Here is a 23,976-nt window from a genome sequence, read left to right on the forward strand (position 1 = left end):
GAGCTGGGTCTGACCCCAGCTAGCTGTCTGGACCGGACCCGGTCTGGTCTGAGTACAGATCTGAGCTGGGTCTGACTCCAGCTAGCTGTCTGGACCGGACCCGGTCTGGTCTGAGTACAGATCTGAGCTGGGTCTGACCCCAGCTAGCTGTCTGGACCGGACCCGGTCTGGTCTGAGTACAGATCTGAGCTGGGTCTGACCCCAGCTAGCTGTCTGGACCGGACCCGGTCTGGTCTGAGTACAGATCTGAGCTGGGTCTGACCCCAGCTAGCTGTCTGGACCGGACCCGGTCTGGTCTGAGTACAGATCTGAGCTGGGTCTGACTCCAGCTAGCTGTCTGGACCGGACCCGGTCTGGTCTGAGTACAGATCTGAGCTGGGTCTGACCCCAGCTAGCTGTCTGGACCGGACCCGGTCTGGTCTGAGTACAGATCTGAGCTGGGTCTGACCCCAGCTAGCTGTCTGGACCGGACCCGGTCTGGTCTGAGTACAGATCTGAGCTGGGTCTGACTCCAGCTAGCTGACCAGCTGCCAGACCAGCCTGGTACAAAGTGTCCTGTGTGTCTGCAGGTTCCCCAGAGAGTCCAACCAGCTGATCGACCTGCCAGAGGACTACAGCTCCCTGATCAACCAGGCCTCCAGCTTCACGTCAGTACACACACACACACACACACACACACACACACACACACACACACACACACACACACACACACACACACTGTTACGGGCATCTCTGTCATGTATGTTTCTCAGTATCAGGTTGTGTCTGTTTGAACTGAAGCTGCTTCAGGTTTCCAACAGAGAGAGAGAGAGAGAGACACAGAGAGAGAGAGACACAGGGAGAGAGAGAGACACAGAGAGACAGACAGAGAGAGAGAGAGAGACACAGAGAGAGAGAGAGAGAGAGACACAGAGAGAGAGAGAGACACAGAGAGAGAGAGAGAGACACAGAGAGAGAGAGACACAGAGAGACAGACAGAGACAGAGAGAGAGACACAGAGAGAGAGACACACACAGAGAGAGAGAGAGAGAGAGAGACACAGAGAGAGAGAGACAGAGAGAGAGACACAGAGAGAGAGAGACAGAGAGAGAGAGAGAGACAGAGAGAGAGACACAGACAGAGAGAGAGAGAGAGAGAAAATACATTATCACATTAAAAACAGCAGGAAGCAAATCAGCAGTTATCTTCACCTAATGTAACAATCCACTGTCTCTAACCTGTCTGTCTGTAACCTGTCTGTCTCTAACCTGTCTGTCTCTCACCTGTCTGTCTGTAACCTGTCTGTCTCTCACCTGTCTGTCTCTCACCTGTCTGTCTCTCACCTGTCTGTCTGCAGGTGTCCCCGGTCTGGAGGAGATAAGTCCAGAGCTCCCACCCTGTGTCTGGTGTGCGGCTCGATGCTCTGCTCCCAGAGCTACTGCTGCCAGACGGAGGTGGAGGGAGAAGATGTTGGAGCCTGCACCGCCCACAGCTTCACCTGTGGAGCGGGCCTGGGCCTGTTCCTCAGGTACTGCCCCGAATACTGTAGTACTGCCCCAAATACTGTAGTACTGCACCGCCCACAGCTTCACCTGTGGAGCGGGCCTGGGCCTGTTCCTCAGGTACTGCCCCGAATACTGTAGTACTGCCCCGAATACTGTAGTACTGCACCGCCCACAGCTTCACCTGTGGAGCGGGCCTGGGCCTGTTCCTCAGGTACTGCCCCGAATACTGTAGTACTGCCCCGAATACTGTAGTACTGCACCGCCCACAGCTTCACCTGTGGAGCGGGCCTGGGCCTGTTCCTCAGGTACTGCCCCGAATACTGTAGTACTGCCCCGAATACTGTAGTACTGCCCCAAATACTGTAGTACTGCACCGCCCACAGCTTCACCTGTGGAGCGGGCCTGGGCCTGTTCCTCAGGTACTGCCCCGAATACTGTAGTACTGCCCCGAATACTGTAGTACTGCACCGCCCACAGCTTCACCTGTGGAGCGGGCCTGGGCCTGTTCCTCAGGTACTGCCCCGAATACTGTAGTACTGCCCCGAATACTGTAGTACTGCCCCAAATACTGTAGTACTGCACCGCCCACAGCTTCACCTGTGGAGCGGGCCTGGGCCTGTTCCTCAGGTACTGCCCCGAATACTGTAGTACTGCCCCGAATACTGTAGTACTGCACCAAATACTGTAGTACTGCACCGCCCACAGCTTCACCTGTGGAGCGGGCCTGGGCCTGTTCCTCAGGTACTGCCCCGAATACTGTAGTACTGCCCCGAATACTGTAGTACTGCACCAAATACTGTAGTACTGCACCGCCCACAGCTTCACCTGTGGAGCGGGCCTGGGCCTGTTCCTCAGGTACTGCCCCGAATACTGTAGTACTGCCCCGAATACTGTAGTACTGCACCAAATACTGTAGTACTGCACCAAATACTGTAGTACTGCACCGACTACTGTAGTACTGCACCAAGTACTGTAATACTGCCCCAAGTACTGTAGTACTGCACCGACTACTGAGATAGTACTGCACCAACTATTGTAGTGGGTACTGTGTATTACTGCACAGAGTACTGAGGTGGTACTACTACTACCCCACTTATTTTGGTAGTTGAAAACTAGTGAGTGTTGTTGATTAGGTATGTGTTATTGTTTTTTTTTGTGTGTGTGTGTGTGCGTGTGTGTGCGTGTGTGTGCGTGTGTGTGTGCGTGTGTGTGTGCGTGTGTGTGTGCGTGTGTGTGTGTGTGTGTGCGTGTGTGCGTGTGTGTGTGCGTGTGTGTGTGTGTGTGTGTGTGTGCAGGGTGAGAGAGAGTCAGGTTTTGTTCCTGGCTGGTAAAACAAAGGGCTGCTTCTATCCTCCTCCCTACCTGGACGACTACGGAGAGACAGACCAGGGCCTCAGGTGGGCACACACACACACTCTCACACTCACACACACACTCACACACACACATACACACACACACACACAGGTTTCATGTTGGATGGGGTTCTAGAGGTATGAAAGACATCAGGTACTCTAACCACAGGGTTAGGGTTAGTAAAACTTGACCATGCTAAATGGGGACTTATGAAAAATCAAGTGAACATGGCTGATGGGGACCTCATTTACATATATTTTGCATAATTCACACAAATTCCCATTTGATTAGTGGGGAACTTGCAACAACAATAAGTGTGTTACTATATTGAAATGGCAAATGACTTGCATCTATATCACGGAAATCCTCAGATTATTGCATTTGTTAAAAAAAAAGTTTAATCTTAAAAGATACAGTAGCAGTACTTCAATGAGTTCAGATTTTGAAATGGCTTAGTTCATAGATGATGTAAATGAGGCCTGACATGGTGCTGTGCTGTACTCATCACACAGCACTGCAGATATTATGTTTGATTGATTGATATTCCTAGGTTTGATAGGAATTTCATTTTTTGATAGGAATTAGCCATTTTTCTCATATCGTAAGTTGCTAGTTAGCTTCGTGAGTTTAGCTTTGTCATGTCCATTACATTACATAACATTACGTTACGTTACGTTACGTTACATTACATTACATAACGTTACGTTACGTTACGTTACGTTACATTACATTACATTACATAACGTTACGTTACGTTACATTACGTTACATAACGTTAAGTTACGTTACATTACATAACATTACGTTACATAACGTTACGTTACATTACGTTACGTTACATTACATTACATTACATTACATTACATTACATTAAATAACGTTACGTTACGTTACATTACGTTACATAACGTTAAGTTACGTTACATTACATAACATTACGTTACATAACGTTACGTTACATTACTTTATGTTACATTACATTACATAACGTTACGTTACATTACATTACATTACGTTATGTTACATTACATAACGTTACGTTACATTACATAACGTTAGGTTACATTACGTTACGTTACATTACATTACATAACGTTACTTACATAACGTTACGTTACGTTACGTTACATTACATAACGTTACGTTACATAACGTTACGTTACGTTACATTACGTTACGTTACATTACGTTACGTTACATTACATAACGTTACGTTACATTACATAACGTTACGTTACATAACGTTACGTTACATTACATTACGTTACATTACATTACATAACGTTACGTTACATTACGTTACGTTACATAGCGTTACGTTACATTACGTTACGTTACATAGCGTTACGTTACATAACGTTACGTTACGTTACGTAATGTTACGTTACATAACGTTACATTACGTTACATTACATTACATAACGTTACGTTGCGTTACGTTACATAACGTTACGTTACGTTACGTTACGTTACATTACGTTACATTACATAACGTTACATAACGTTACATTACGTTACGTTACATAACGTTACGTTACGTTACATAACGTTACGTTACGTTACGTTACGTTACATAACGTTACGTTACATTACGTTGCATTACATTACATAACGTTACGTTACGTTACGTTACATAACGTTACGTTACGTTACATAACGTTACGTTACATTACGTTACGTTACATAACGTTACGTTACATTACGTTGCATTACATTACGTTGCATTACATTACATAACGTTACGTTACGTTACGTTACATAACGTTACGTTACATTACGTTACGTTACATAACGTTACGTTACATTACGTTACGTTACGTTACATAACGTTACGTTACGTTACGTTACATAACGTTACGTTACATTACGTTACGTTACGTTACGTTACATAACGTTACGTTACATTACGTTGCATTACATTACATAACGTTACGTTACGTTACGTTACATAACGTTACGTTACGTTACATAACGTTACGTTACGTTACGTTACGTTACATAACGTTACGTTACATTACATAACGTTACGTTACGTTACGTTACATAACGTTACGTTACATTACATAACGTTACGTTACGTTACGTTACGTTACATAACGTTACGTTACGTTACGTTACGTTACATTACATTACATTAATACTAACAAGCTTACCTCATTGACTTGGGTTGAATTCCCCGTTGCAGCTGCGGGTCTCGATACACTTCACTGATGTTTTCTTTCTTTCTTTCTCTGTGTGTGTGTGTGTCTCTGTGTGTGTGTGTGTGTGTGTGTGTGTCTCTGTGTCTCTGTGTCTCTGTGTGTGTGTGTGTGTGTGTGTGTGTGTGTGTCTCTGTGTGTGTGTGTCTCTGTGTCTCTGTGTGTGTGTGTGTGTGTGTGTGTCTCTGTGTGTGTGTGTCTCTGTGTCTCTGTGTGTGTGTGTGTGTGTGTGTGTGTGTGTCAGGAGGGGGAATCCTCTCCACCTGTGTCCGGAGCGTTACAGGAAGATCCAGCGTCTGTGGCGTCAGCACGGCGTCACCGAGGAGATCGGCCACGCCCAGGAGGCCAATCAGACGCTGGTGGGCATCGACTGGCAGCACCTGTGACGCAGGCTCCGCCCCCTGTAGCCCCGCCCCCTGTAGCCCCCCCCCCTCCACTGATCGGCTTCCTCCGGCGCTGACCTCGGATCAGCTTCAGGGATTTTTTCAGGGTTTCGGGGTTTTGGGTGTTTTTCCCTCTGATGGAGGCTCTGACCTTTGACCTCCCGCCTGCCTGACTCCGCCCATCAGGGAGGAGACACGACGTCATCACAGCTCCACCCCCCCACCCCACCCCCCTTTCAGATGAGTGCATGTTGTTTTCTTTATGTTGTGCTCTTTGGGAGTGAATGCGTTCTTCTTCTCTGTTTGAATCTGAAGTCTTCATGAAAGCTTTCAGACTGGAACAGCTGAGCTTCTTCTTCTGCTGCTGGATTCTCCCACTTCCTGTCTGACTAAATGATCTCTCAGATTAAATTAAATCTGTTTGTTCTTTGTGTTTGAAGCACAAGGTGTGTGTGTCCCCCCCCCCAGTCTAAGTTCAGGTGTTTCCACTCAGCAGCTGCAGATCGGTTCGATCGGTTATCAATATTTAATACTGATATTGAAAAACCAGTTTTCTCCAGGATGGAAAAGCCTCAGAGACATGAAGACACCATGGACACAAAAACTCTCCACTGAAACCTGGAGGATGATAATGATGATAATATAAAACATATTGATCCGTACTCAGAATCAGTTCAGGTTCAGATCTTCCCATAGAAACCCAGTGTAGAACTGATCCATTCTTCAATCAATATGTAATCAATCAAACTGAATCATATCAGACTGGAGCAGAATGATTTTTAATATCAGAGCAGATATCAGTTTAACTCTGCTGACAGATCAGATCTGCTCACACTGACTCCTCCTCCTCCTCTTCCTCATCATCCTCTTCCTCTTCCTCCTCCACTTCTTCCTCATCCTCATCATCCTCTTCCTCCTCCTCTTCCTCCCCCTCTTCGTACCAAGTCAAGTTTCTTGTTTTGTTTTAACATTGTATTTAAACCCCTCCTTCCTGTTTTGGTACATGTGCTTGTGATTGGTTTCTTGGTTGGAGAGCTGTGTGATGTCACTTCCTGTTTAAATGAGTTGGATGTTGGATTTTTTTTTTTATAATGGCTTCGTGTTTGTGCTGAAACTCTGTGAGAAGTGGAGGGAAACATATCCATCAACTCTGATATACAGCCTGAGTCTCACACACACACACACACACACACACACACACACACACTCAGTATTCAGGTTTGTCCTCATCACAGCATGTTGCCTCACTGCTACATCATTATCACATCTGACTTGTTAATATGTGAATTCTTGTATAAATGAGAACATTGTATAATATTGTAAAAGAATAACAAAACGAATAAAAAAGTTAAAAGGTGTTTTAATGTTTTTCTGTCTCTGAAGAGTCGAAGCTCAGATCTCCAGACTGGATCTTCTGTCCGGAGGTTTAGAAGAACCCAAGTATCTTCAAATCCTTTACTCAAGTCAGAGTATTCAAGGTCATGGTGTTAAATTTACTTAAAAGTAAAGTCGTCGTCTAAAAAAGTTTCTAATTTTTCTACTGTTCCAACCTCTGAATCCCAGATGAGAAAGAGTCTGCAGCTCAGATCACAAACTCTCTCTCTCTCTCTCTCTCTCTCTCTCTCTCTCTCTCTCTCTCTCTCTCTCTCTCTCTCTCTCTCTCTCTCTCTCTCTCTCGTTGCTTCTCTCTCTCGTTGCTTCTCTCGTTGCTTCTCTCTCTCTCTCTTGTTGCTTCTCTCTCTCGTTGCTTCTCTCTCTCTCTCTCTCATTGCTTCTCTCTCTTGTTGCTTCTCTCTCTCTCTTGTTGCTTCTCTCTCTCTTTCCCTCCTTTCTGGTGTCTCTTTGATGAACAAGCAGCCAATCACATTTGGCTCTTGATCAGCTGCTTCCTGGATGGAAGCTGTCTGATGCTGATGGGTTGCTGTTTTGAAAATGTAGTGAGTAGATAGATTTTTTTCTTTTGAAATGTAGTGAGTAAAAGTAAAAAGTCTTAAAGGATCAGGCTGGTGTTTTTTAATGCATTTCTTACCGTCAACAAATTCTATGAAAATAATAAAATCAACAATGATTTTGTTTTGCCGACAAGTCTGGTCCATGTAGCGGTGACATGAGGCGGTGCAGCCTCATGTCCCAGCAGCCATAGAACTGCATTGTATTAAAAACTATTAAACCCCGTCACAGAGCCATGCTGCTGCTCTGCAGCATATTTCATCATCACGATGCACCGGGCCGGACGACTTTTTCCTCAAACGACTTAATAAGCCGACCGTAAACACGTTTTCCATCTCAGGAAAGTAGTTCCGTAGCACAGAAAATAGTCCCCGGCGTAATGAAGAATTTGTTCCCATTTGAATTTGATTTGGTAATAACTACAACAGTCTGACTTTTCATGGTAACAGTTAGAGATTTTTAAAATGTAAACTATGTCTTTGTGAGCTGTATTTAAAGGTTTTTAGCTTACAATTGGAGCCAATGACTTCCGGGTTGACGGCTAAAAACAGAACGTGGGAAGTCAGAAAGTAACGGGAGGAGAGCAAACGCATTGTTGATTTTGTTATTTTCATAGGATTTGTTGACGGTAAGAAAAGCATTAAAAAACACCAGCCTTATCCTTTAAGTGAAAGAAAAACTCTAAGTAAGAATTTCAAGTATCTGTACTTTAGTCAAAGTATTTTTACTTTGTTACTCGTCACCTCAGCTGCCCAGTGCCTCCAGCAGCAGACTGGTTGTACTGGTCCGCTCCCAGTCAGGCTGGCAGAATGGTTTTCTGCATGCAGGCAGAAATGCAGCTTAAGACCCTTTGAACTGGGTCACTGGGCTTAGCTTCCACCCTGGACGAGTGTGTGTGTGTGTGTGTGTGTGTGTGTGTGTGTGTAGACTGATATCTATATGTAAGTGTCCCAGTTCTGTCCCTCCTGTTTAACCAGACTCCAGCGGATCAGACATGATGAGAAACTTAAGGTAGAAAGTTGAAAGTTTAACATGGATGTTAAATATTTTATAAATTTTCTTTCTCTGAATCTCCACAAGTTAAATGAGAACAGAGATTCAGTTCAACACATAGTAACCTTAGTGAAGTGAAGTCCTCTTCCTAAACTCACTGACTCACATTTCATTTATCAAACGGTTAAAGATCCATAACAGGTTCCCATGTTCTAAAAAGAACCAGTGAAGTCAAATGTTCCAGCTGTAGATAATATTGGTTTTCATTGGTTATTGTGTTGATCTGTCCAGAGTGGATATAATCAGAATTATGGATTTTGTCCGGCTGCCTCCCTCCCCTCCCCTCCTCTTCCTCTTCCTCTTCCTCTTCCTCTTCCTCTTCCTCTCTGTATGTTTCACCTGAAGACCGAAGAGACGGATCTCAACTCCTAACTCTGACTGCTGCTGGCTCTCGCCCTGAAGAGTCTGCCGGTCTGAACCAGCCTTCGACTGGTGACCCTGACCCCCCACCTGAGGAGGAGGACACCCCAACACCCGAGGAGGAGGACACCCCCCCACCTGAGGAGGAGGAGGACACCCCAACACCCGAGGAGGAGGACACCCCAACACCTGAGGAGGAGGACACCCCCCCACCTGAGGAGGAGGTCACCCCAACACCCGAGGAGGAGGTCACCCCAACACCCGAGGAGGAGGACACCCCCCCACCTGAGGAGGAGGACACCCCAACACCCGAGGAGGAGGACACCCCCCCACCTGAGGAGGAGGAGGACACCCCAACACCCGAGGAGGAGGACACCCCAACACCCGAGGAGGAGGACACCCCAACACCTGAGGAGGAGGAGGTCACCCCAACACCCGAGGAGGAGGACACCCCAACACCGGAGGAGGAGGACACCCCAACACCCGAGGAGGAGGACACCCCAACACCCGAGGAGGAGGAGGTCACCCCGCCACCCGAGGAGGAGGAGGACACCCCAACACCTGAGGAGGAGGAGGTCACCCCGCCACCCGAGGAGGAGGACACCCCAACACCCGAGGAGGAGGAGGTCACCCCAACACCTGAGGAGGAGGAGGACACCCCAACACCCGAGGAGGAGGACACCCCCCCACCTGAGGAGGACACCCCAACACCCGAGGAGGAGGACACCCCAACACCCGAGGAGGAGGAGGTCACCCCAACACCCGAGGAGGAGGAGGTCACCCCAACACCCGAGGAGGAGGACACCCCAACACCCGAGGAGGAGGACACCCCAACACCTGAGGAGGAGGAGGTCACCCCAACACCCGAGGAGGAGGACACCCCAACACCCGAGGAGGAGGACACCCCAACACCTGAGGAGGAGGACACCCCAACACCTGAGGAGGAGGAGGTCACCCCGCCACCCGAGGAGGAGGACACCCCAACACCCGAGGAGGAGGAGGTCACCCCAACACCTGAGGAGGAGGAGGACACCCCAACACTCGAGGAGGAGGTCACCCCGCCACCCGAGGAGGAGGAGGACACCCCAACACCCGAGGAGGAGGACACCCCAACACCCGAGGAGGAGGTCACCCCGCCACCCGAGGAGGAGGAGGACACCCCAACACCCGAGGAGGAGGAGGTCACCCCAACACCTGAGGAGGAGGAGGACACCCCAACACCCGAGGAGGAGGACACCCCAACACCCGAGGAGGAGGAGGTCACCCCGCCACCCGAGGAGGAGGAGGACACCCCAACACCTGAGGAGGAGGTCACCCCGCCACCCGAGGAGGAGGAGGACACCCCAACACCTGAGGAGGAGGTCACCCCAACACCCGAGGAGGAGGAGGACACCCCAACACCTGAGGAGGAGGACACCCCAACACCCGAGGAGGAGGTCACCCCAACACCCGAGGAGGAGGACACCCGAACACCCGAGGAGGACACCCGAACCCACCTGAGGAGGACACCCTAACACCTGAGGAGGAGGACACCCGAACCCACCTGAGGGGGACACCTGAACACCTGAGGAGGAGGACACCCGAACCCACCCGAGGAGGAGGGCACCCTAACCCACCCGAGGAGGAGGGCACCTGAACACCTGAGGAGGAGGACACCCGAACCCACCCGAGGAGGAGGACACCCTAACCCACCTGAGGAGGACACCCTAACCCACCTGAGGACACCCTAACCCACCTGAGGAGGACACCTGAACTCCTGAGGAGGAGGACACCCGAACCCACCCAAGGAGGAGGACACCCTAACCCACCTGAGGAGGACACCCTAACCCACCTGTGGAGGACACCTGAACTCCTGAGGAGGAGGACACCCTAACACCTGTTGAGGAGGACACCCTAACCCACCCGAGGAGGAGGACACCTGAACACCTGAGGAGGAGGACACCCGAACCCACCCGAGGAGGAGGACACCCTAACCCACCTGAGGAGGACACCCTAACCCACCTGAGGAGGACACCTGAACACCTGAGGAGGAGGACACCCTAACACCTGTTGAGGAGGACACCCTAACCCACCTGAGTTGGACACCCTAACCCACCTGTGGAGGACACCTGAACACCTGAGGAGGAGGACACCCAAACCCACCTGAGGAGGAGGACACCCGAACCCACCCGAGGAGGAGGGCACCCTAACCCACCCGAGGAGGAGGGCACCCTAACCCACCCGAGGAGGAGGACACCCTAACCCACCTGAGGAGGACACCTGAACTCCTGAGGAGGAGGACACCCGAACCCACCCAAGGAGGAGGACACCCTAACCCACCTGAGTTGGACACCCTAACCCACCTGAGGAGGACACCTGAACTCCTGAGGAGGAGGACACCCGAACCCACCCAAGGAGGAGGACACCCTAACCCACCTGAGGAGGACACCCTAACCCACCTGTGGAGGACACCTGAACTCCTGAGGAGGAGGACACCCTAACACCTGTTGAGGAGGACACCCTAACCCACCCGAGGAGGAGGACACCTGAACACCTGAGGAGGAGGACACCCGAACCCACCCGAGGAGGAGGACACCCGAACCCACCCGAGGAGGAGGACACCCGAACCCACCCGAGGAGGAGGACACCCGAACCCACCCGAGGAGGAGGACACCCGAACCCACCCGAGGAGGAAACCTGAACACCTGAGGAGGGCACCCTAACCCACCCGAGGAGGAGGACACCTGAACACCTGAGGAGGAGGACACCCGAACCCACCCGAGGAGGAGGACACCCGAACCCACCCGAGGAGGAGGACACCCGAACCCACCCGAGGAGGAAACCTGAACACCTGAGGAGGGCACCCTAACCCACCCGAGGAGGAGGACACCCTAACACCTGTTGAGGAGGACACCCGAACCCACCCGAGGAGGAAACCTGAACACCTGAGGAGGACGCCCTAACCCACCCGAGGAGGAGAAGGACTGTAGGAGGGGGGCACTGTAACCCACTTGAGGAGGAGGACACCCGAACACCTGAGGAGGAGGACACCCGAACACCTGAGGAGGAGGACACCCGAACACCTGAGGAGGAGGACACCCTTCTAGATCCTCCTTAACCTTATTAACTAATTAGAAATAGTTTATATGGAGCAGGTCTTTATATTTGGGAATATGTTCACTCCAGGTATTTAAACCTTTCTGTTCCAACACTCTGGAGTGTTCCAACACTCTGAAGATTTTCTCACCAAATTAAACAAGACAGGAGAAAGTGGACAGCCTGTTTGAAATACTTTTTTACAGTATACACATACTGTATATATAGCTTTGATCCAATGTGTGAGTCTGTCCCACCAAATTCATTTATCTAGTACCAATGACAAATATCCATACTCAGCCCTGTCTGCACTTTTTCAGCATTGAACGACTCGTTTCATTTATATCAGAAAACCTACAGTGAAGCATACAGCTTTACAAACCTGACTGGTCTGGGTTAATGAGATGTGCAGCCGCTCCTCAGTCTGTGTGCAATAACTTGATATTATCTATATATATATATTATCTATCTAAGTCAACTGGGTCATGATGACATCAGAGGAATAGATCCTTATCTTTCTTGTAAATCATTACAGCTGCTGTCATTGATTGAGGGAGTTTCCCATTGTTCAATTAATCATGGGCATAAAATGGTTTGTTGGTTTGAATTTGAATTTTCCCAGAAGGAAGTGACTTAAGAGCTTCTGAACTAAAAGATTGTTTTTTCATCATCCAGTTTTGTTGGAAGAAATAACCCATGTAAGAATGAATGAATGCCAAATTCAGGAGAGCTTTTTCCAAACTACAATTCTTGATTAAAATCAAGAAATTGGTGATTTATTGGCTGTGCATCATATTTTGACCTTTTTTTTTTAGAGCCCCTGCCGGGCCTGTTACCAAACCTCTGTCTACATTTACTCTTCAAACAGGCTTTAGTTGTGAAAACAGATGATTAGCCTACAAATTAAAATCAGTTTTTCTGCTCCATTGTACGTCTACAGACATTATTTCTGTCGTAGTGTCAGACTGCTGAGTCCGATCACAGTCTCAGTCTGGATCCTGAGGACTTCTAAAGGATTTGGAGGTCAGGGTGGTTTCATGTCATGGGGGGGCAGCAGCCCCCCCCCAGGGTTAGGGTTAGGCACCCTGGGGTGTCGCCCTGCGTCACGGGCCGCTCTCCTTGGCCGTCACCTGACATCGGCAGCTAAGCTTCTTCTTTAAGCTGCTTAGCTTCTTTATCCTCAGCTGCTGTTTCTGGTCTTTAAGGAAGCGGAGAATATTCCAGCAGACGGATGAATCTTCTCACGTAGCAGAACCTGCTGATGGGTCTAACCAGCTCAGCTGTTATATTTACCTCAAATCACACTGCAGTATACTCTGGTTACTTAAACCAGTCAGTTTGCTGTTCAAACCACTACAGTCTGACAGATAAGTGTGAGCTTACCCAATAATATTTTCCTCTGAATAAACCAGGATGATGATTGACAGGTGATTTATCAGCTGAAGGCAGCAGTGGTTAGATTCAGAGTTTGGGTTTCATGCTGCTGTAAGGAGCCTGAAGAGTAAATCTCATGCTGACGTTGTTGATACCAGATGGTTTTTCCTCGGCGGTCTCCTTCCTGCCAGGACTCCTGCTGCGCTGCGTCTCGTCCTTCCATCTCTGAGGGTTTAACCCATCAGGTTAAACCCCGCCTCCCGCAGAGCTCCGGGCCAATCGGCTGTCGGCGCCCTAAACCTGCCCGCTCTCACCTGATCATCCTCCTCTAGGTCACTTTCTCTTTCTCTGAGCTGATCTCTTCCTCATCTACACTGAGATTCACTAAGTTGTGCTCAAACAGTCGAGGTTCTGCCTCTAAAACTGTCAGCAGAGAGAACCAAAGAGTTCGGAGCAACGCTCGCATCCGATCTGATGAAGCAGTAAATAGTCTATAGTTTTCTAGAGTGTTGCACCTAACTTTTTTGTTCCCTCACCTATCCACCTATCCTATCGTTCCCATTCTTTTTCACTGTCTCAACTTCATTACAAGTTGTAGAACTTAAAAAAAAAGATTATGGATTTGCAGTGAAAATGACTCATTTTGTACACATTTACATTGGAACTGAATCATGAAATTGGCAAAATATTAAACATCCAAATCTTTAGTCAAGGTGGCTTGGAGTGAAAATGAAGATTTTTAATGAACAAACTATGGACACAAGTATTAATTTATGTTTCACTTTCTGTACCACATTTTCCCCTAAGAAACCTGTTAGACTCATAAACCCACAGCAGGACTTTCACTCTTCATACAGTGTGCAGTTTGATAAATGATCAGTCAGACTCGGTGTCACTCACAATCTCTTTATAAGTGTTTTCTTACACATGGAGCAGCTACAAGCTCCAACCAACCCACAACAACTGGCTGCACTGCTGAACAGAATGAAAACATTACAACTCTCCGTGATACAAAGGAAGAAAAAATAAAGAAAAATACAAATATTACAACTGGTAACTTAAACGTATTCTTCTCTTAGTCTTAGCCTTACTCTCTACAGGATGTGACTCCGCCCAGTCTGTCTCTTCCCTCCGGTCAGCTGACGAACACCGTCGGACTCCAGACTCACACTGTGATGCGGCTTCTCATCTTGTAGTGAGAATTGAACATGAGTGACGTGAAATCTCTTTTGAGAAGCTAAATATGAAATTTCATATCCGACAGTGTGTGTCAGGAATCGTCCGGTGTTTCGTTTGAGTAGAAAACTGTTTCCTCTGCAGCGACCCGAGGCTTCAGACATGGAACCAGACGGGGGGGGGGGGGGGGGGTTGTCTAGTAGTACAGGTAGTACTAGTGGTATTAGTACTACAGGTAGTACTAGTAGTACTACTAGTAGTAGTGGGGTTGGGGGGGGGGGGGGGGGTGTACTGGAATGTATACAGGTCTAGACCCCGATTCTCTACTACTGTCCTGTTGTAAGCTGCCATTAAGACCCTAGACCCCCCCAACCCCAGAGGTTCCCCAGAGGTTCTCCAGAGGTTCTCCAGAGGTTCTCCACCATGTTGGAGGTGCGACAGTCCGAACAGCCGCTGCAGCAGCTCGTCTCTCGTCTGCAGCGGCCGGTCGGACTGAAAACCTCGGAGAGACTTCCTAGAGCAGCGTCAGGCCGCAGCAAACGGACTCAGATGTTTGAGAACCGGAGAACCGTCTGGTTCCACGTCCAGGAAACATCTCAGGTGGGACGACTAACATAAAGACTCTATCAGGCCTGATGGTGTCCGGGTCCGACCAGCGTCAGAGCATCGATGGGGAGGGTGGGGGAGGGTGGGGGGGGGTTTAATTCGATATTTTATATAATTTTAATCCCAACCCAGATGTATTATATACAGCAGGTTTCTCTGTCGTCCCGGAACAAACCGTTCCACCTTTTTAAAAATAGACTCTGTTTAACATATTTACAGAATTCTTATGGAAAATATAGACATTCACATTAAGTTTTCACTGGAGTTAATTTACTTGTTCACTTTTTAAACGAGTGTGAATGTGTGTTGAAGTGTGTGTGTGTGTGTGTGTGTGAGAGAGAGAAGATGTGTGCTTTAACCTGTGCTTTTACATTTTATGATCACATATGTGTGTGTGTTGTTGGATTTGGAGAAGAACTCTCTCCTCTCACTCCTTTCCCTGTTCTCCATGAGAACCGGTGGGGGGGGGGGGGCGGGGGGGGGACCTCAGTCCTCTGGGTGGGGGCGGGGCTCAGGTGGCCGGCTCATCCCCCCCCTCCTCCACCTGGTTGGCCTTTCCCAGCGTCTTCAGTTTGGCCAGAAGGTCAGAGAACGTCTCCTTCACTCCTTTCTCCAGCAGCCAGCCTTCGCTCTCGCTCTCCGGGTTCTCCGGGTCCGACATCGTCTCCAGAGCCGTGGTGAGGTACTTCAGCCCGGCCATGTCTACTGCCTGGAACACAGTGTTATTATGGTGTGAGGTACTTCAGCCCGGCCATGTCTACTGCCTGGAACACAGTGTTATTATGGTGTGAGGTACTTCAGCCCGGCCATGTCTACTGCCTGGAACACAGTGTTATTATGGTGTGAGGTACTTCAGCCCGGCCATGTCTACTGCCTGGACAACAGACACACAGTTGAAATGCTCTTAAAGTTGATAGTACCATTGACCTGACTGAGAATGTGGAATAGACAAAAAAATCTGTCAAACCATCGAGCATCAATTAGGTTTTAAGATTCGATAAGATTAAACTTTAATGATGTTGGGAAATTGAGTTGTTGGGCAGTAAACACTATAAGCTAAGCTAAGGTGTCGCGTTCAAGTGTCGCCTGGTTGCTCGCAGCGGTCGCGCTGCGTGTCGACCGCCGGACGGGAGATGGGAGCATCATGGTTTGTTGCATTCTGTCTAGAAGAAAGACGGAAGGAACCGTGTTTCCGTTCTGTGAAACAGAACAGGAACGACGGCAGCGGACAGTGATTTGGACTGGAAATGGCTGTTAGATGAGAAGAAGAGTCAATTTGTCTATCACTATTGAAAAGGAGAAGATACAGCAAAGAAAATAAAATAAAATCAAGAATACAGCAAATGTGGATATCTAAACCTGAAGAAACCAGCGGTAAAACACAAAGTATCAGGTTGCATGTAGATCTAAGTGAATTAGTGCAGGATGTTGTTTTTAAATCGGTATCTGGTCCTGATCCGACCGCCACCTGTCATCACCGTTCAGGTTAAACTTGTTGTTTTGACCCAGATACCAACCTGGTTTTCACTCTCAGGAACTATTGGTCGTCACGGCGGCCACATCCTGGGTCTTCCCAGAATGCAGCCTGTTGCTGCGATGGCCAGATTAACCCTAGAATAGTTCCTGATCCTCTGTTAGCCTGAGCACCGTTCTGCAGCTTAACACGCTGCCACCTCCGCCCCGAGGCCACTACTACTACTGAGGCAAACCCAGACCCTAACCCAGAATAGAATAGAATAGAATAGAATAGAAGAGGCAAAAGTAACACTTGGATTAGGAAACAGTAGTAAAGTCCTGTATGTCCTGCTGTATGAATAAAGTCCAAGGCTCTCTGGTCCAGTCAGGAGGAGGAGACGAAGACCTTCTGGTGGAAACACGTCGGCTCTAAGCCAAGACAACAACGACCTTTAGTTTTTAGTCTCTTCCCTTACTTTATATGTGCTTTTTAAAGTTAAGTTCCCAAGCCAAACAGTGATGTTGAATAGAAGGATGCTCTCCACCAGACGAACATAAACTGTTTCTAAAACTTCTTTCACTTCAGCTTCCTAACTAAAAATAATCTTTGATTTGGTTTCTGACAGATGTAATCAGTGCTGTTTGGTCAAATAGTGAGTGGAGGGATCAATACTGTTGAGAATGGGTTCCACAGCACTGGAGTGAGAATCTGCTCAGGAACTTGCTGTCACTGACATATAAAACAAGGCAACCAGAGCCATGTCATCTGCATATTGGAGCATCCAGCAGTGAAGTAACAGGGAAGTAACAGTGAGGTAACGGTGAAGTAACAGTGAAGTAACAGTGAGGTAACAGTGAAGTAACAGGGAAGTAACAGGGAAGTAACAGTGAGGTAACGGTGAAGTAACAGTGAAGTAACAGTGAGGTAACAGTGAAGTAACAGGGAAGTAACAGTGAAGTAACAGTGAGGTAACGGTGAAGTAACAGGGAAGTAACGGTGAGGTAACGGTGAAGTAACAGTGAAGTAACAGTGAAGTAACAGGGAAGTAACAGTGAAGTAACGGTGAGGTAACGGTGAAGTAACGGTGAGGTAACGGTGAAGTAACGGGGAAGTAACGGGGAAGTAACAGTGAAGTAACGGTGAGGTAACGGTGAAGTAACGGTGAGGTAACGGTGAAGTAACGGGGAAGTAACGGGGAAGTAACGGTGAAGTAACGGTGAGGTAACGGTGAAGTAACAGTGAAGTAACAGTGAAGTAACAGGGAAGTAACAGTGAAGTAACGGTGAGGTAACGGTGAAGTAACAGTGAAGTAACGGGGAAGTAACAGGGAAGTAACGGTGAGGTAACGGTGAAGTAACAGTGAAGTAACAGTGAAGTAACAGGGAAGTAACAGTGAAGTAACGGTGAGGTAACGGTGAAGTAACGGTGAAGTAACAGTGAAGTAACGGGGAAGTAACGGTGAAGTAACGGTGAAGTAACGGTGAGGTAACGGTGAAGTAACGGTGAAGTAACGGTGAGGTAACGGTGAAGTAACGGTGAAGTAACAGTGAAGTAACGGGGAAGTAACGGTGAAGTAACGGTGAAGTAACGGTGAAGTAACAGGGAAGTAACGGTGAAGTAACGGTGAAGTAACGGTGAAGTAACGGTGAGGTAACAGTGAAGTAACGGTGAAGTAACGGTGAAGTAACGGTGAAGTAACAGTGAAGTAACGGTGAGGTAACAGTGAAGTAACAGTGAAGTAACGGTGAAGTAACAGTGAAGTAACAGTGAAGTAACGGTGAAGTAACAGTGAAGTAACAGTGAAGTAACAGTGAAGTAACGGTGAGGTAACGGTGAAGTAACAGTGAAGTAACGGGGAAGTAACGGTGAAGTAACGGTGAAGTAACAGTGAAGTAACGGGGAAGTAACGGTGAAGTAACGGTGAAGTAACAGTGAAGTAACGGGGAAGTAACGGTGAAGTAACAGTGCTGTCCTCCAGTCTCAGTTCATTTCTGTACACAGATCAGCTGTTTGGCTGTTTGGTGATTTTCTCTCATTGCCTTTTCTCTCAAGTTTATAGTTTGGTTGACATTTGTATTAATATGACATTAATATGAACATAAACTACATTAAAATGAAAGATCAACAACTTTTTCAGGCTCTGCCATCCGTTGTTCAATCCCTATTGATCCATCTGTTTTCTACTATCAGAAGATAACAGGATCTGATAACCAGAGAGTGACTGGATCACCACTCAGGGTTAAAACCAGGTTCTGTTCCCGAGTGAGACAGAGAGAGAGTGAGACAGCTGCTGGGGTGAGACGGGGAGAGTTGGCCTGAAGACAGCCTGGTGATGTGAAGTCAGGACAAAGTGCTGCTGGTTAGTACTGATGAGTAAAGTCAGCTGTGAAGCTGCTGCTGCAGTGAGTCTATCTGCTTCTATCTGGTTTCCATTAGACTGCTGGTTCACTGAAATACCAGTTTAAAACTCCCACAGTGCCTCGTGTGCACAATCAAAAGGTTCAACTGTTAAATTCCATGCTGTTGCTTTAATATTGTCTTATATGCAGAATTTATAGTTAGTGTGTTAAGTTTTTTTTTTTCCAGTTTTAGAATTTAATTTGAACTTGATTGACAGCTGTCATCCTTGACCTTCCTCTCTGTTGGACTCGTCTGTCCCATCGACTCTCCCTCAGCACTGCACGGCTACAAGCCCTAAATCTAATCTCTCACTAATCAATTATTCTGTTAACCTGGTGCGTTTCAGGTCGCTTCAGTTGATTTACCGCAGGTCTGGTGTGATTATCTTCCTCTAAATCGGAAGATTAAGAACAGCCAACTTATCCTGCATTCACGTCATACAAGAAGTGGCAACCTTCAAAGATTCCTGTGTTTTAAGCTAGCAAGTTTAAAACAGCGGGAAACAAGAGTTAGAATTAGCTGTGATCCTTCAGTGTGATTAGTGCGATTCTGCAAGTTGTGTTCCTACATTCGGTTTTGATTCAGTTGATGTTTTAGAGCAAAATGTGGTTTATCAGCATAAATATTAATTATATTGTTAGCGATTGAGGTAAAGATAATATTTATGGATTCATTTTAAATATAATATTTTGTGACCCATGGTCCAGTGCGGCTGTAAATGAACACAGCAAGAGGTTAAGGACCAGTTGAGGAGGGAGATCTGTCTTCCCATCATGCTCAGCTCCCCAGGCTCGCGTCTCTTACCTCCAGGACGATGGTCACGATGATCAGAGCACCGATGGTGTTCATGATGCCTCCGTAGTAGGACACCAGGGCCTTGCGGCAGCCCTGGGTCCAGATGTTGAGCTCCTCGTTGCGGTGGTCGTAGTCGTAGTGGGCGGAGTTGTTGGTGAGGTGGTGCTGGATGCAGGGCCGCGGGGAGCCGGGGTTACAACAACTGAACGGGACGCTGTCCATCAGAAACTTCCCCTCCACGTTACTCAGGACGCGACTGCAGGAAACACAGAGGTTAGAGTCAGATTGATTCAACTGGTCTTTCTGCCTTCTCCCCTCTACAGGGAGGTCAGAGGTCACGGTCAGGGTCAGACACACTGCCTCACTTGGTGTCACAGGGGATCGAACCTGCGACCTTCCGGTTACAGGGCGGTTTCTGTAACTGATTTCCCTGCTGCCCAGTGTGTCACTGCTGTAAGTGATGTCAGTGCTGTTACACTGTCAGCAGCCTGGAACCTGATCTGTTAACACAAACACTGAGGGGAAGGATCTGTTAGATCTGTTACATCTGTTTTCTGTTAGATCTGTTATCTGTTAGATCTGTTAGATCTGTTATCTGTTAGATCTGTTAGATCTGTTATCTGTTAGATCTGTTAGATCTATTAGATCTGTTTTCTGTTAGATCTGTTATCTGTTAGATCTGTTAGATCTGTTAGATCTGTTTTCTGTTAGATCTATTAGATCTGTTTTCTGTTAGATCTGTTAGATCTATTAGATCTGTTTTCTGTTAGATCTCATACGGCTCATAAGGTCACATACAGTATGTGATGGTCATTCATGCTGCAGGCTGCAGGTATAGAAAGTGGGAGGGGCCTGTGGCTGACAGGAGGTTGAAATTGGATCATGAGAAATATTCTCTTGATGCCAATCATCTGAGAGAGAGTAATATCTTTTAAGCGCATTAACATGCAAACACGCCATTTATACATGCAAACATGCCATCTATACATGCAAACATGCCATCTATACATGCAAACATGCCATCTATACATGCAAACATGCTCAATGTCTCCTGCAGCGTCAGACTGTTCCTCTGTCAGTCTGATACCGAACTCAGTGTGTATTCAGTTTGGTCTCTTTCAGAGGATTTGATTATCACTTCAGTTCTGTGTTGTCTGTTAGTTTGGACTGAGCTGAGTCTTAACTGAAACCTTGTCACGTTAGGAGGCCGGTAAGCTGTAGAGAGGTGGAAATGAGATCTTGGCAGATTAAGGACTTATGAGAAGCTGGCACATCGACCTGAGTTCACTCGCTCTCTATGGAGAACTGTCTCCTTAATACCTGCTCATTTATCCTGCACTGACCTCTTTTTAAAACACCCTTCACCCCTCTAGATCTCTGAAACTTCAGCTTTTAGTGTGTGCTTTGCTGTAACTTGTTACCTTAAACACCTCTGACTGATAAAATGTTCCTGCAGTCAGCCATATGTTGGTGATTTAATATAGGCTTGTTCCTTCTGGAAGCTTATAGGAAGCTTAGAGATGATCTCTGTTTGCTCTTGATGACCTCAAGAGCCAAATATCATCCAGGATTGAAAGACACAAGCATGTTGATTAAACTCTACTGTCTTACTGTCCTTCCTCCTCTGTCTCTGGTATAAAGAATTCTGTTAGTAGCATACTATATATTCTGTATGTACTGAGGGGCAGTGTAATCAATCCATCAGTCCACATCTGTGTGCAGTAGTTCCCTCTCTCAGTACTCTGTCAGTATCTTAGCTTCATCTCTCACTTCTTACTGTCAGTACTTTAATACATCTCTGAATACTCAGTCTGTACCTTGTTATTTCTCAGTACTCACAGTCTGTACCTTGTTATTTCATTTCATCTGTCTGTACTCACTCTTTGACCTCGCTGTTGCTCATGTCCAGGTAGCGGTTACTGATCCACTGGACCTCAAACCAGTCCCTGAAGTCATTGTTGCCGCAGCAGCGGAACTCGATCTGGGTCATGTCCAGCGTTCTCTTCATGAAGCATCGTCCGGGCGTGTCCGTGTCTTTGTAGAACTTGATGCCGTTCTTCAGGCCCTCGGCCAGCGTCAGGTAGAGGGCGAACTGCATCAGGAAGCAGAGCAGCGCCGTTAACAGCAGCAGCACGTTGAATCCGCAGCAGAACAGCAGGTAAGGTTTCAGCATCGGCTTCCACTTGGGGAACTTGGTGGGGTCCAGAGAGTCGTGGCACACCTTGCCGCCAAAGGCATTGACCCCGCAGGCGATCATGCCCACGAGGATCAGCAGGTTGGGCACAAAATGGCTCTCATTGTTGTCCATCATCTCACTTCTCTTCCGTAGCTCGATCTTGAAGAAGATCCCGAGGCTGAAGATCAGGATCCCAACCATCACTGAGACCCAGTAAAGCAGCCAAAGTCCCTGGGCCAGCTTCACCCGTTTGGGCAGGTCAAACTTCACTGGCATGAACGCCATTTTTTCCTCGTAATACAGTCAAAGGACAAAACTAAATTTGAACAAAACCAAAAGTTCAAATATTGGAGGAAAAGTGTTTTCCTTTCCTTTAGTAAACGTTAGGCAGTTTGAGAATCCAGTGGAGAGTTTCAGAAGGTGAGTTTTAATCCGTTCCAGAAGGAAGCTGCAGAATGTGAGTTGGCTAGAATTCCTCGTTTCATACCCATACTGACCAGCCGCAGGTCAGGACAGTCCATACTGCTGGGGGGGCAGAGGAGTCTGCCACCAAATAATAGAAAATATTCACATAAAATCCCTCAGAACAGGCTGGGCCAGCAGTATGGCTCCTTCAGAAGGATATTTTTCCTGCAAAAGGAAGCAGCCAGGCGTGAATGTGAGCGAACGAGCCTCCGTGCTGCAGTACGTCATCCTAAACCTACTAATCAACCCTGATCCCATTTACAGCAGATGAGCCCCAGGCTCTAATCCTCTGTCTTACCAGCTAATTGGTTTGCTGCTTAAGCATCAGCTTCTTCTATGACTCTCTGCTTTCTCAGGCCTTCAGTCCCTTCAGGCTCTACATCCTTAAGAGCTCAGTCACAGTGGACAAGATGGGAAGTGTAGAAAGTAAGAGTGCCAGTATTCCAGTGATCAACCAGTATCCCAGTGATCATCCAGTATCCCAGTGATCATCCAGTATCCCAGTGATCAACCAGTATCCCAGTGATCATCCAGTATCCCAGTGATCAACCAGTATTCCAGTGATCAACCAGTATTCCAGTGATCAACCAGTATTCCAGTGATCAACCAGTATCCCAGTCGAAGTGATGTGTCACATCACAGCCAAGCTAAAGTTGCACTGGTCATTGTGATCTTTCCTCTGTCCTTCAGGTCATAAACATGGAGGCCATGTTGTTATTAGCTGTGGTGTAGATTGGGACTAAGGTTAGGGCCAACTGTAGCTAGCATACATCCTGCTTCACACTGAGGCTGCCAGGCCCTGCAGCGTGGAGGAGGTGAAACTCTGGAACAACAACTGGAACAACAGTGCTGACATTTATCAGGAAGCCCTGCTCTGACTTCAGAGTCAGGAACAGCAGAACTTGGTAAAACTCAAACAGTGCTAGATATTGATCTAACCTCTGGTCACAAGCTTTGGGTAGAGACTGAAATAATGAGATTGCAGATACAAGTGGCTATGATGAGGTTTCTCCTCAGGGTGACAGGAGGTTTCTCATGAGGTGACATGGGTTACTACATCTCCCAGCATGCCTGGGGGCATCTGGTTCCCCCAGGAGGAGCTGGAGGAAGCTGCTGTTCTGCTGCAACCAAAACCCAAACTGATCTGACCTGGATAAACAGCTAGAAGATGGATGGATGGATGGATGGATGGACATTAATTTGTATTCTGGTTTAGCATTATCAAACCACTGTGAAAACTATGATTGATTGGTATGTTGATTGACAAGGTGATTATTTGAATGAAGAAAATGGTGCATGCAGTCTTGCTGCAACCTACAAATCCACAGTTATCACTGCTTATCTACAATTTGGCACAAGTTTGTTCAGTATTATTACTGTATGTTATGGAAAAATAACTTCTTGAGAATGAGAAAGTCACAATTTGATCTTCCCATCACAATTTCAGAAACAAGAAGCTAAAGCAGCTGAGCAGCAGTAGGAGCTTAAGCCTCGGTTATCCCAGCACACTTCGCTGGTTTGGAGCAGCGCTGACCTGCAGCTGAACCCTGCAGCAGCAGAACGAGGTGTGAGATGGTTCCACACTCCAACTGACAGGATTACAGAAACACTCTCAGATCAGTGGAACCGTTTTCTCAGTCGGAAGCTGCTAAATATTCTCTAAGCC

The 23,976-nt window shown here is 47.4% G+C and overlaps 2 protein-coding genes across 2 annotated transcripts in view; one reads left to right on the forward strand and one right to left on the reverse strand.

Moving 5' to 3' along the window:
- Nucleotides 1-6,782, forward strand: part of ubr2 (ubiquitin protein ligase E3 component n-recognin 2) — a 55,839-nt gene extending 49,057 nt beyond the window's left edge. Inside the window, exons 42-45 of the mRNA XM_078288659.1 lie at nt 570-647; nt 1,340-1,510; nt 2,783-2,884; nt 5,286-6,782. Coding sequence (XP_078144785.1) covers nt 570-647; nt 1,340-1,510; nt 2,783-2,884; nt 5,286-5,427 — 493 coding nt within the window. The 3' untranslated portion in view covers nt 5,428-6,782. The remainder of the gene's footprint in view (nt 1-569; nt 648-1,339; nt 1,511-2,782; nt 2,885-5,285) is intronic.
- An 8,747-nt stretch (nt 6,783-15,529) lies between these two features.
- On the reverse strand, nt 15,530-22,130 carry prph2b (peripherin 2b (retinal degeneration, slow)). The gene is made up of 3 exons (XM_071920963.1): nt 21,550-22,130; nt 19,679-19,925; nt 15,530-15,727 (listed from the first exon to the last, which is right to left on the reverse strand). The coding sequence occupies exons 1-3, from the start codon at nt 22,128-22,130 to the stop codon at nt 15,530-15,532; spliced, it is 1,026 nt and encodes a 341-aa protein (XP_071777064.1).
- Nucleotides 22,131-23,976: the final 1,846 nt, after the last annotated feature.

This window comes from Centroberyx gerrardi, chromosome 15 (assembly GCF_048128805.1).
Source record: "Centroberyx gerrardi isolate f3 chromosome 15, fCenGer3.hap1.cur.20231027, whole genome shotgun sequence".
In the NCBI taxonomy this organism is placed as follows: domain Eukaryota; kingdom Metazoa; phylum Chordata; class Actinopteri; order Beryciformes; family Berycidae; genus Centroberyx; species Centroberyx gerrardi.